Source organism: Schistocerca cancellata, chromosome 12 (assembly GCF_023864275.1).
Source record: "Schistocerca cancellata isolate TAMUIC-IGC-003103 chromosome 12, iqSchCanc2.1, whole genome shotgun sequence".
NCBI lineage: Eukaryota > Metazoa > Arthropoda > Insecta > Orthoptera > Acrididae > Schistocerca > Schistocerca cancellata.
In genome coordinates this window covers 122,495,115-122,508,119 of record NC_064637.1, presented here as the reverse complement: position 1 = coordinate 122,508,119, position 13,005 = coordinate 122,495,115, and the positions used below count along the sequence as shown (strand labels likewise).

At 46.2% G+C, this 13,005-nt stretch overlaps 1 protein-coding gene across 1 annotated transcript in view; it reads right to left on the bottom strand.

Annotated features, from left to right (window-relative positions):
- Positions 1-801, bottom strand: part of LOC126109392 (chaoptin) — a 331,789-nt gene extending 330,988 nt beyond the window's left edge. The window contains exon 1 of the mRNA XM_049914419.1: positions 741-801. Within this exon, the coding sequence (XP_049770376.1) occupies positions 741-761 (21 nt within the window). The 5' untranslated portion in view covers positions 762-801. The remainder of the gene's footprint in view (positions 1-740) is intronic.
- Between the last annotated feature and the right edge of the window lie 12,204 nt (positions 802-13,005).

Genomic DNA, 13,005 nt, shown 5'->3' with positions numbered 1-13,005 from the left:
AAATGACTCCCGACCAAAAACAATAATGCACTGACTGGTGCAGGAAAACTCTGCAAAAATTTCAAAGTGGCGCTTCGGATCTCGTTTGCAATATCGTAACTGTTGATCAATCTTAGATTTTTGTTATGACCCTGAAAAGAAAAGTCAATCATGTAAGTAGATCTTTCGAACAGATTCTAAGCCTAGAAACGTGCGGTGAATTCTCAGTGCGGGATAGAAGATTGTTGGTAATTTTTATCGTTTTTTTTTTTTAAGTAGGCCATATTGGTACTATAGCACTAGAAGATCGATGTACTGTTACCGCCGACTGGTATACAAACGTCCGTCTAACACATATTTTTGAAAAAGTTGGCGGAAATAATTTTCCATCACGACAATGCATCATTACATACAGCAAAGCTGACGACTGAATACTAAAAGTAAGCACCACGGATCCTCGACCGAACAGCCCTGACCTACTACCTTACGATTTCCTTTTGTTTCCAAAAATTAAAGAATAAATGCACGGAATCAATTTTTCGTCGAGTCAGTAGAACATTACAAAAGCCCGCTCGGTTTCTGAGGTGCCCCTGGAACTGTGATATCATTCCTTTAAGGAATGGTTTCATAGAACGCAAAAGTGTGTTGATGTCAAAGGCGTGTATTTTGAAAAACAATAACATCGTTTAATAGTAATCGTTGTTTCATTATCTACACATGCCGTCGCTGACGCCGCAGCCGCCGGGCTACGGGGTACTCACCAGGTCTGCGTTTACCGGCATCCTGAAGACTGCGGCGCCGGCGGTGGACTGTCCGCGCCCGCTCCCGCGGCCCCTAGTCTAGTCGTTTCGGCCGCCACTTGCCGGGCTTCCTAAGACCCCGGAAGGCTGGCGCGCCGCGATTGGCTTAGCGCTGCTTGCGTCACGGCGCCTACCTGCGACGCAACTAGGAGGGGGCGGGGATAGGCGTTCCTTCCTGCCGCCTCCCCGCCCCCAGCCGAGTTTCTATCCTTTAACAACCGCTCCTAGTCGGATGCTTCTATTACTTTCGTCGCTGTACAGGCTGTAACAGAGAGGCTTCTATGCAGGGGAAGTCCATACATACTGTATATATATATATATATATATATATATATATATATATATATATGGGTCAAGGTGGTTGGTAGAGGTAGCACCTTTGCTTGGGGTTGACTCAGTACTGGTCCTCACCACCCCAGGGATGAGCTGAGGAGGTATGCAAGACCTTTGCCTCTGAGGAAGCTACGTCCAAGACCGTCCGTGCGTGGTGAAGAGCCACATCCTACACGAGGTGACCCTGTTAACGCAGAACACGGCGGATCTATAGGAGAAAACCTTGAAAAAAAATCTCACATTCCAAATCCTCAATGCGTCTGTACTCGAGTCGAGCGGCAGCGAGGTCAGCGTCTGTCCATCTAGTAGGTGCGGCTGTATTATATGCTCCAGGAACTGACAATCCCTGGTTCTAAACACCCAGTGGAAACACTGGACCAAAACTTACAAGCTATCATGACTCGTGAGAGTAATGACAGAATTACCCCAGGTGGTAACCAATCCACTCGTCGACAGACGACAACTGGGTTTTCGGATTCTGGGGAACCCGGGCCATCACGATCAGAGTTCTCAAGCAAACTTCGTCCCAAGGTTCCCATGTACATTGGTACCTTTAACATTTAGACCCTAATTCAACCTGGAAAATTACACAACTTAGTAACAGAGCTAGACCAACAAAAAATTAAGATCTTAGCGTTACAAGAAACTAGATTCACGGATGAAAATACAATAGACTATGGAAACTATCGCATCTTCAAGAGCAAGACTGACAAACGAATTACCAATGGTACGCCACTCCTGGGCATGGCATTTGCGGTGCACAGAAATATATTAGGCTCAATTAGAGAGGTCTCTTCCATAAATAATCGCCTCATGACCATGCGTATCCAGTGCGCCAACAAGAAATACACATTGATAAATGTTCATGCACCCACAAACATAGACAACAAAAAACGCCAACTACAAACTGAAAAATTCTGGACTAAACTTGAAGATGTCATGGCCAAAATTCCCCGGGATGATATCAAAATCTTAATGGGAGATTTCAATGCGCAAATTGGCAGAGAGAAAGAACACCAAAAAACTGTAGGAAAATATCCAGCATACAGATTCACCAACAGAAACGGACTGAGATTTATTGAACTATACCAACAAAATAATCTAAAAATAATGTCTACATCTTTGAGAAAAAAACCTAGAAAACAAAAGACCTGGAGGTCCCCCATACAAGAGATCGGCGAATATCAGATTGACCACATTGCCATCTCCTATTTCGTACAGAAAGAGATCCATGATGTCCAAGTCCGCAGAGGGGCGAACATTGACTCAGACCACTACTTAACACGCATTAAAGTGAAATTCACCCCAAAACAATTCTATCCGAAGAAAACACACATGATGAAATTTGACACACGAACAATCAAAGAAACCAATCTGAAGGAGGAGTGGGAAAAGGAACCAGCTGACTCTTGGGAAAAATTTCGAACAAAAATTACAAAGAAGGCAAAAGAACTGATCCCATTGAAAAAGAACACAAAACACCCCTGGTGGGACTCTGGATGTGAAAAAGCGCTGGAAGAAAGAAAGAAAGCCTTTCTGAAGTATAACAGTAAAAAATCCCCAGAAAATCTAGATCACTTCCACAACACCAGAAGACAAGTGGCAAAAACAATCAGACAAGTCAAGAGGAAGTACCTCAAGGAACAGTGTGAGTCTATTGAAGAAAATTTCCGTAACTATAATGTACGAGACTTCTATAAGACCTTTGCTGGGAGAACCAATGGATACGGCTCACGAAATCTATGTTTCAGAAAACCAGATGGAAAACTAGCGCTCACAAATCAGGAAAACTGTGAGGAGCTCCTCAATTGCCCTGAACCTTCTTCAAGATTCCCTCAAGAAACTGCTGTCTACACAAATCCAGAATCCCCACCACCTACACTAGAGGAGATCCAAAGACATATTCACAGACTGAAAAACAACAAGGCATCCGGAGAAGATAATATCACTGCAGAACTACTTAAAAATCTTGGACCAAATTCCCTCAAAGAACTCACTCAAATCATCACAGACATTTGGCAGACAGAAAAACTACCAGAAGATTGGAAATGCGCCCTAATTCATCCACTGCATAAAAAGGGAGACATGGCAGATATAAACAACTATCGAGGAGTCTCCCTTCTCCAAGTCACTTATAAAATCCTCTCAGCTTGTCTTCTTCAACGAACACAAGAACAACTCGAACACAGTATTGGTGAATACCAAGCTGGCTTTCGCCCTCACCGATCCTGTGCAGAACAAATTTTCAATTTGAAGACAACACTAAAATACAAAGCAGTCAGAAACAGTCCGATCATTTGTTCCTTTGTTGATTTCGCAAAGGCTTATGATTCAATCGATAGGCAATCTCTCTTTATTATCCTTGAGGAGCTAGGACTCGATCCGAAAACCCTAAACCTTACCAAAGAAACGCTCACAAACACAACTTCTAAGATAAAATTCCTGGGTGAAATATCAGAGCCCTTCCTGATCAAAACCGGCGTCACACAAGGTGACGGCTTGTCTCCACTCCTCTTCAACCCCTTGTCTTAGACAAAGTAATCCGAGAATGGGAAAAAGAACTGAAGAATCAAAATTACTGGAAGCCTATACAACTAGGAAGATCGAAAGATGGTATTAAAATTTCATGCTTGGCATTTGCAGATGACGTGGCCATTCTAGCAGAAAACGAGACCACAGCTATTAAACAGATAGACATTCTCAAAGAATGCGCCGAAAAAGTTGGGCTACAAATTTCCTTCCAAAAAACCAAATTCATCTGCTCAAAATTTGAAACTCAAAAACTGACTACAAAATATGGACAAATTGAGAGAGTTCCATTCTTTAAATACTTAGGCGAGGTCCTAGAACCCACAGGGGGAGAGAAAACTGCACAAAAAGTTCGACTGCAAAAACTGAAAAGAGCATACTGGAAAACCCACAACATCTACAATAAAAAGTGTCTCTCCATTCACTCAAAAATACGACACTACAATACAGTAATCAAGCCCGAAGCACTATATGCCAGCGAAACACTCACACTCCATAGAAAAGGCGACCTGGAAGGCATCCTGAAAGAGGAACGCAAAATTATCAGAAAGATTCTTGGCCCAAAAAGAACTGAAGATGGATACAGGTTACAGTCTCGGAAAACTACAGAAAAATTATCTAACCTCGCCGCAGACATCCGGAAAAGAAGACTAAAATTTTACGGTCATATCCACAGACTCCCAACACCCAGACTCTCCCACAAAATTTTAATATACATTGAAAAATTGAAAACCATACCCTGGATAAAAGAAACCAAAACAGATCTAGCAAATGCACAAATAAATTCTTCAGAAGTTATAAACAGAAATGTATACAGGCAAAAAATCAATAGTTGGAAAGTACAACCCGAGAATGAAGATTGCAAGAGACAGGGGACAAAATGGACAGAGGAAAGAAAGAGAATTCATGGGGAAAGAATGAGAGAAGTTTGGAGAATTAAAAAATTGAATCGGAAAAGCTTTGCGTGATCCGTATGGGTCCAATCGCACATAATTATATATATATATATATATATATATATATATATATATATATAGTATGTATACAAACATATACACACACCGCCGCCCCACACCGAATCCAGGGTTACTGTGCGGTTTGGCTGCCAGTGGACCCCCTCCTCCCTCCTTCCCCCCTCCCCCCCAGGGACGTCTGATACCAAACAAGTTTTAACCCCAAATATTTGCGTGGTAGAATAATTATGGCGTACGCATTCGTGGAGAGTGTTTGCGCAGCAATCGCCGACATAGAGTAACAGAGGCGGAATAAGGGGAGCGAGCCCGCATTCGCCGAAGCAGATGGAAAACCGCCTTAAAAACCATCCACAGGCTGGTTGGCACACCGGACCTCGACACTAATCCACCGGGTGGATTCGTGTCGGGGGCCGGCACGCCTTCCCGCTCGGGAAGCAGTGCGTTGGTACGCGCGCCTAGCCGAGCGGGCTCGTGCACATATTACTCACTTACTGTCTCGAAAGAAATACCGGTATATGACGTAAGAACTAACAATTTCTTATTAGGCCGGGAGTGATGATGTAAGAGAATGGCGGAGGAGGAGATGTACAGATAGGGGGAAGCAGGAGATGATCATAGATAGGGGGTGGAAGAGATGCACAGAGAGAAAGGGACAGCGTGAGGGAAAGGGACAGAAAAAGAGGCCAAGAAGATGGACAAAGAGAGGGTCAACAAGGAGATGCAAAGACAAAGAAGAGGAGGAGATGGACAGAGAAAGGGGACAGCATGAGATGCACCAAGAGAGTGGTAAGAGGAGATGGGCAGAGAGGGGGCAGGAGCAGATGGAGTAATAAAACACTGGAACAAATACACAACCAGGCAACACTAGGTAATTTTACACGGACGAAGCAAGATGTTATAACCATCTGCTTAATAGTGTCTCCAGAGCTGACTGCCGTGCTGAGGACCAGGGTTCAATTCCCATTACTGAAATAGGTTGCACTAAACCTCATCATACCGGCCGCGGTTCTAGGCGCTTCAGTACGGAACCGCGCGACTGCTACGGTCGCAGGTTCGAATCCTGCCTCGGGCATGGCTGTGTGTGATGTCCTTCGGTTAGTTAGGTTTCAGCAGTTCTAAGTTCTAGGGGACTGATGACTCATAGTGCTCAGAGCCATTTGAACCATTTTTAAACCTCATCCTGCCACCTGAGGATCTACCTGAGTACTTGCTGTTCCAAGGTCTGAAAAGCCGACACAGACGCGAAGGGCGGAGTGCTGAACCCCCCTCCCCCCTCTAAACTCTCACCATACCGCATCCAAATAACGTCATTTGTGAGGATGACTTGGCGGCCGGTCCTGACTGGTCCGTGTGAGGACAGAGTAGCGGAGTTTTGATTTGCCTTTTTTAGAGTTCTGTACCTCAGTCAGTAAAAACATAACCCTTGCAGGACCACTTTGTTGTGCATCTTGATTTCTGTATGTTAGGAGCACTTTTTCTTAGGAACGGGTAGAGGTATCAAGTTGAAATTTATGTTAAATACAAAGACCTACGGTCCTTCGGCGGTGTAAAATATCTAAGCTTCTAAGTCAGTGCAGTCGAACGTATTTTGCTACTCACGAAGACACCCATCAAAACGTACAGATGAGCTCCCTGTATACATAATTAAGTTCGCATAATTAAGTTCGTACGGAATCCTCAGAGTACCAGTCCTACTCATACTTGTCCATGCCTTCTTTTTTTTTTTTTTTTTTTTTGCGTCAGCGACTCTGCGTGCCACGGATTCGACAAGTTAATCGCAGGTTTTTGGAAGTATATGGCACCACGTGTTTACGCACAACACAGGGAATTCCCGTAAATTACAGACCGGTGGTTTCAGCATACGAAGCGGCGCCCAACAGCGTCCCAGATGTGCTCCACTGGATTCAGATCAGGCGAATCTGGTGGACGAGACGTCAACGTGAGTTCAGTATCATGCTTCGCAAACCACTGTAGCACGATATGGCACTGAGACACGAACAGTTATACTGCAACAAGACGCATCGCAGCCAGAAAAGACACCGAGGTGGAAGGGAATCCGGTGGTCCACAGTAACGGTCACGTAATCCACAGCTGTCATAGTTTGGAAATTTGTGGTAAGTTCCTATGGGACCAAGCTGCTGAGGTCATCGGTCCCTAGGTTTATACACGAAGGACAACACACACCCATACCCGAGGGAGCACTCGAATCTCCGACGGGGGCGCCGCGCAAACCGCCCTTAGACCATGGGGCTGTCATAGTTCCTTCGCTTACTATATGGTAGGTGAATGACCGCCGCAGCATATTCTTGCTCCCGAGGGTCTACGTCAGTGGCTCCGTGCACGTTTCAAGCAGCCGCCCGCCTGGATGACGGCGCATCCGATTGTGGCGTAACTAGAAGGGTGATTCATCGGACCGGGCGACACGTTTCCACTGATCCACGGTCCAGTGGCGATGATCTCGTAGTGTCATGCGATCGGCGCGGGAGCACTGAGGGGTCGTCTGATATGATGTGCGCCGAGCAGTGTGCTCCGGAAAGCCTGTGCTTGCACCAGCACTGTCGTCACGTCCGCCACGCACCGCCGTCTGCCCTGCTTTACGAGGTGCATTCAAGTTCTAAGGCCTCCGATTTTTTTTCTAATTAACTACTCACCCGAAATCGATGAAACTGGCGTTACTTCTCGACGTAATCGCCCTGCAGACGTACACATTTTTCACAACGCTGACGCCATGATTCCAAGGCAGCAGCGAAGGCTTCTTTAGGAGTCTGTTTTGACCACTGGAAAATCGCTGAGGCAATAGCAGCACGGCTGGTGAATGTGCGGCCACGGAGAGTGTCTTTCATTCTTGGACAAAAGCCAAAAGTCACTAGGAGCCAGGTCAGGTGAGTAGGGAGCATGAGGAATCACTTCAAAGTTGTTATCACGAAGAAACTGTTGCGTAACGTTAGCTCGATGTGCGGGTGCGTTGTCTTGGTGAAACAGCACACGCGCGCAGCCCTTCTCGGACGTTTTTGTTGCAGTGCAGGAAGGAATTTGTTCTTCAAAACATTTTCGTAGGATGCACCTGTTACCGTAGTGCCCTTTGGAACGCAATGGGTAAGGATTACGCCCTCGCTGTCCCAGAACGTGGACACCATCATTTTTTCAGCACTGGCGGTTACCCGAAATTTTTTTGGTGCCGGTGAATGTGTGTGCTTCCATTGAGCTGACTGGCGCTTTGTTTCTGGATTGAAAAATGGCATCCACGTCTCATCCATTGTCACAACCGACGAAAGGAAAGTCCCATTCATGCTGTCGTTGCGCGTCAACATTGCTCGGCAACATGCCACACGGGCAGCCATGTGGTCGTCCGTCAGCATTCGTGGCACCCACCTGGATGACACTTTTCGCATTTTCAGGTCGTCATGAAGGATTGTGGCACAGAACCCACAGAAATGCCAACTCTGGAGGCGATCTGTTCAACAGTCATTCGGCGATCCCCCAAAACAATTCTCTCCACTTTCTCGATCATGTCGTCAGACCGGCTTGTGCGAGCCCGAGGTTGTTTCGGTTTGTTGTCACACGATGTTCTGCCTTCATTAAACTGTCGCACCCATGAACGCACTTTCAAAACATCCATAACTCCATCACCACATGTCTCCTTCAACTGTCGATAAATTTCAATTGGTTTCACACCACGTAAATTCAGAAAACGAATGATTGCACGCTGTTCAAGTAAGGAAACGTCGCCATTTTAAGTATTTAAAACAGTTCTTATTCTCGCCGCTGGCGGTAAAATTCCATCTGCCGTATGGTGCTGCCATCTCTGGGACGTATTGACAATGAACGCGGCCTCATTTTAAAACAATGTGCATGTTTCTATCTCTTTCCAGTCCGGAGAAAAAAAATCGGAGGCCTTAGAACTTCAATGCACCTCGTACAGGGAGGGCTCGTTCCGACCTCCTCCTGCGTGACGAGGTGTGGCTTCAGACACTTTGCATAGGTGCTCGCGAGAACAGAGTGCAAGCTGTCGACCTGCCTCGCCGTTTCCGAAATGCTCGTTCCCGGGGAAGAACAACATGCCCTTCGTCACGGCCAGTCAATCTTGCGCGTTTGTGGCTCCTATCGTGACTAGATTAACTCCCCATATGTCACTGTTCCGCCTCGAGATGGGTAGCGGACATATTGTTTCCGCTCATCAGTAGATACGCACAGAAAATAATTCGGAACAAATATTCAAAAAAGCAACTCGTTTCTTAGTGCACCCGAATAAATAGCTGGTTGAAGTTTTAAATTTTCCCATTCTACATCTACACCCGTACTCCTACTAGCCATTTCCTTTCCTGTTCCATTCGCAAAAAGATCGAGGGAAGGACGACTGTCTTTATGCCTCTCTGTGAGCACTGATTTCTCGGATCTTATCTTCGTGGTGCTTACCCGCAATGTACAGGATGTTTCAAAAATGACCGGTATATTTGAAACGGCAATAAAAACTAAACGAGCAGCGATAGAAATACACCGTTTGTTGCAATATGCTTGGGACAACAGTACATTTTCAGGCGGACAAACTTTCGAAATTACAGTAGTTACAATTTTCAACAACAGATGGCGCTGCAAGTGATGTGAAAGATATAGAAGACAACGCAGTCTGTGGGTGCGCCATTTTGTACGTCGTATTTCTGCTGTAAGCGTGTGCTGTTCACAACGTGCAAGTGTGCTGTGGACAACATGGTTTATTCCTTAGAACAGAGGATTTTTCTGGTGTTGGAATTCCACCGCCTAGAACACAGTGTTGTTGCAACAAGACGAAGTTTTCAACGGAGGTTTAATGTAACCAAAGGACCGAAAAGCGATACAATAAAGGATCTGTTTGAAAAATTTCAACGGACTGGGAACGTGACGGACGAACGTGCTGGAAAGGTAGGGCGACCGCGTACGGCAACCACAGAGGGCAACGCGCAGCTAGTGCAGCAGGTGATCCGACAGCGGCCTCGGGTTTCCGTTCGCCGTGTTGCAGCTGCCGTCCAAATGACGCCAACGTCCACGTATCGTCTCATGCGCCAGAGTTTACACCTCTATCCATACAAAATTCAAATGCGGCAACCCCTCAGCGCCGCTACCATTGCTGCACGAGAGACATTCGCTAACGATATAGTGCACAGGATTGATGACGGCGATATGCATGTGGGCAGCATTTGCTTTACTGACGAAGCTTATTTTTACCTGGACGGCTTCGTCAATAAACAGAACTGGCGCATATGGGGAACTGAAAAGCCCCATGTTGCAGTCCCATCGTCCCTGCATCCTCAAAAAGTACTGGTCTGGGCCGCCATTTCTTCCAAAGGAATCATTGGCCCATTTTTCAGATCCGAAACGATTACTGCATCACGCTATCTGGACATTCTTCGTGAATTTGTGGCGGTACAAACTGCCTTAGACGACACTGCGAACACCTCGTGGTTTATGCAAGATTGTGCCCGGCCACATCGCACGGCCGACGTCTTTAATTTCCTGAATGAATATTTCGATGATCGTGTGATTGCTTTGGGCTATCCGAAACATACAGGAGGCGGCGTGGATTGGCCTCCCTATTCGCCAGACATGAACCCCTGTGACTTCTTTCTGTGGGGACACTTGAAAGACCAGGTGTACCGCCAGAATCCAGAAACAGTTGAACAGTTGAAGCAGTACATCTCATCTGCATGTGAAGCCATTCCGCCAGACACGTTGTCAAAGGTTTCGGGTAATTTCATTCAGAGACCACGCCATATTACTGCTATGCATGGTGGATATGTGGAAAATATCGTACTATAGAGTTTCCCAGACCGCAGCGCCATCTGTTGTTGAAAATTGTAACTAATGTAATTTCGAAAGTTTGTCTGCCTGAAAATGTACTGTTGTCCCATGCATATTGCAACAAACGGTGTATTTCTATTGCTGCTCGTTTGCTTTTTATTGCCGTTTCAAATATACCGGTCATTTTTTAAACACCCTGTATGTTTGTGGCAGCAGAATCGATTGGCAGTTAGCCTTAAATACCAGTTCTCCAATTTTTCTCAATTGTCTTTTTTAAACAGAACGTCGCCTTCCCTCCACAGATTCCCACCTGAGTTCCCGTAGCATCTCAGTAACACTTACGTGTTGTTCGGACCTACCGCTAATATATCTGTCAGCCCACCTCTCAATTGCTTCAATGTCGTCCTTCAATCCGACTTGGTACGGACCACGACCAACTACCAGCGCCCTATATCCAGTCTCCTTTACAGATCAACCACTCTTTCCTAAAATTCTGCCAATAAACCAAAGTTGGCCGGTCGGTGTGGCCGAGCGGTTCTAGGCGCTTCAGTCTGGCCCCGCGCGACTACTACTGTCGCAGGTTCGAATCCTGCCTCGGGCTTGGATGTGTGTGATGTCCTTAGGTTAGTTACGTTTAAGTAGTTCTAAGTTCTAGGGGACTGATGACCTCAGATGTTAAGTCCCATAGTGCTCAGAGCCATTTGAACAATCACCTGACCAGAAGTCTTGCTCCTCCTGCCACCGAACCCAGTATATCTAACTTTAACCTACCCATTTTCCTTTTTAAATTTTCTAACCTCCCTCCCCGATTAGGGGGTCTGGCGTTCCACGCTCCGATCCGTAGATCGCCAGTTTTGTTTCTCCTGGTAACGACGTTCTCCTGAGTAGTCCCCGCCCGGAGATCCGAATGGGGGACTATTTCATCTCCGGAATATTTTATCAAAGAGGACACCATCATAATTTAACCATACAGTAAAGCTGCATGCCCTCGGGAGAAATCACTGCTGCAGTTTCCTCTTGCTTTCCGCCGTTCGCAGTACCAGCACAGCAAGGCCAGTTCATTCAATCATCCAGACTGTTGCCCTTGCAACTACTGAAAGGGCTGCTGCCCCTCTTCAGGAACCACACGTTTGTCTGGCCTCACAACAGATACCCCTCTGTTGCGGTTGCACCTACGGACCTACGGTACGGCTATCTGAATCGCTGAGGCACGCAAACCTCCCCACCAACGGAATGGTCAATGGTTAATGGGGGAAGGGATGTCCAACAGTCTCTTTTTAGGATCGCTGCTGCCACTCGCAGCCACTATATTGTTGAGTGTCAATATTACCTTCGTAGTTTCAAATGATGGCTTGTTATGTCTTGTACTGATATGAAAACATTTATGTATTACATATTAATATTTACTCACTCGTCGCCACACATACAATACAATGAAATACCAAATTCTGTAAACATGACGCTACAAGTTGCAGAGTTCCTAACATACACAACGCAGCTTGTCATTCTTCACCAATTCAATTCCAAAAGTAACTTCTGATGTGCCCCAAGGGAGCGTTATAGGGCCTTTACTTTTTACAATATACACTACTAGCCATTAAAATTGTTACACCACGAAGACGACGTGCTACAGACGCGAAATTTAACCGACAGGAAGAAGTTGCTGTGATATGCAAATGATTAGCTTTTCAGTGCATTCACACAAGGCTGGCGCCGGTGGCGACACCTACAACGTGCTGACATGAGGGAAGTTTCCAACCGATTTCTCGTACACAATCAGCAGTTGACTGTCGTTGCCTGGTGAAACATCGTTGTGATGCCTCGTGTAAGGAGGAGAAATGAGTACCATCACGTTTCAGACTTTGATAAAGGTCGGACTGTAGCCTATCGCGATTGCGGTTTATCGTATCGCGACATTGCTGCTCGCGTTGGTCGAGATCCAAAGACTGTTAGCAGAATATGGAATCGGTGGGTTCGGGAGGGTAATATGGAACGCTGTGCTGGATCCCAAAGGCCTCGTATCACTAGCAGTCGAGATGACAGGCATCTTATCCGCATGGCTGTAACGCAGCCACGTCTCGATCCCTGGGTCAAGAGTTGGGCACGTTTGCAAGACAACAACCATCTGCACGAACAGTTCGACGACGTTTGCAGCAGCATGGACTATCAGCTGGGAGACCATGGCTGCGGTTACCCTTGACGCTGCATCACAGACAGGAGCGCCTGCGATGGTGTACTCAACGACCCTACAGCACTACTACAAACAGCACCCTACTAATACTGCAGTCAGACGCTACAGAGTTCTTTCTCCTACTCATCTGTATTAAATACTCACCTGTATTTTTCTACGTTTAGAACAAGTTGTCATGCATCAGGCCAACCGTAAATTCTGTTTAGGTCATCTTGTATCGTCCTGCAGACACTCAACGACGACACCTTCCCGTACAGCACAGCTTCATCGGCAAAAAACCGTACATTGCTACTCACGCTGTCCCTCAGGTTATTTATGTATGCAGAGAACAACGGCGGACCTGTCACACTTCCCTGGGTACTTCTGACGATACCCTTCCCTCTGAGGAACATCACTTTCGAGGAAAACGTTCTGGGTTCTATTT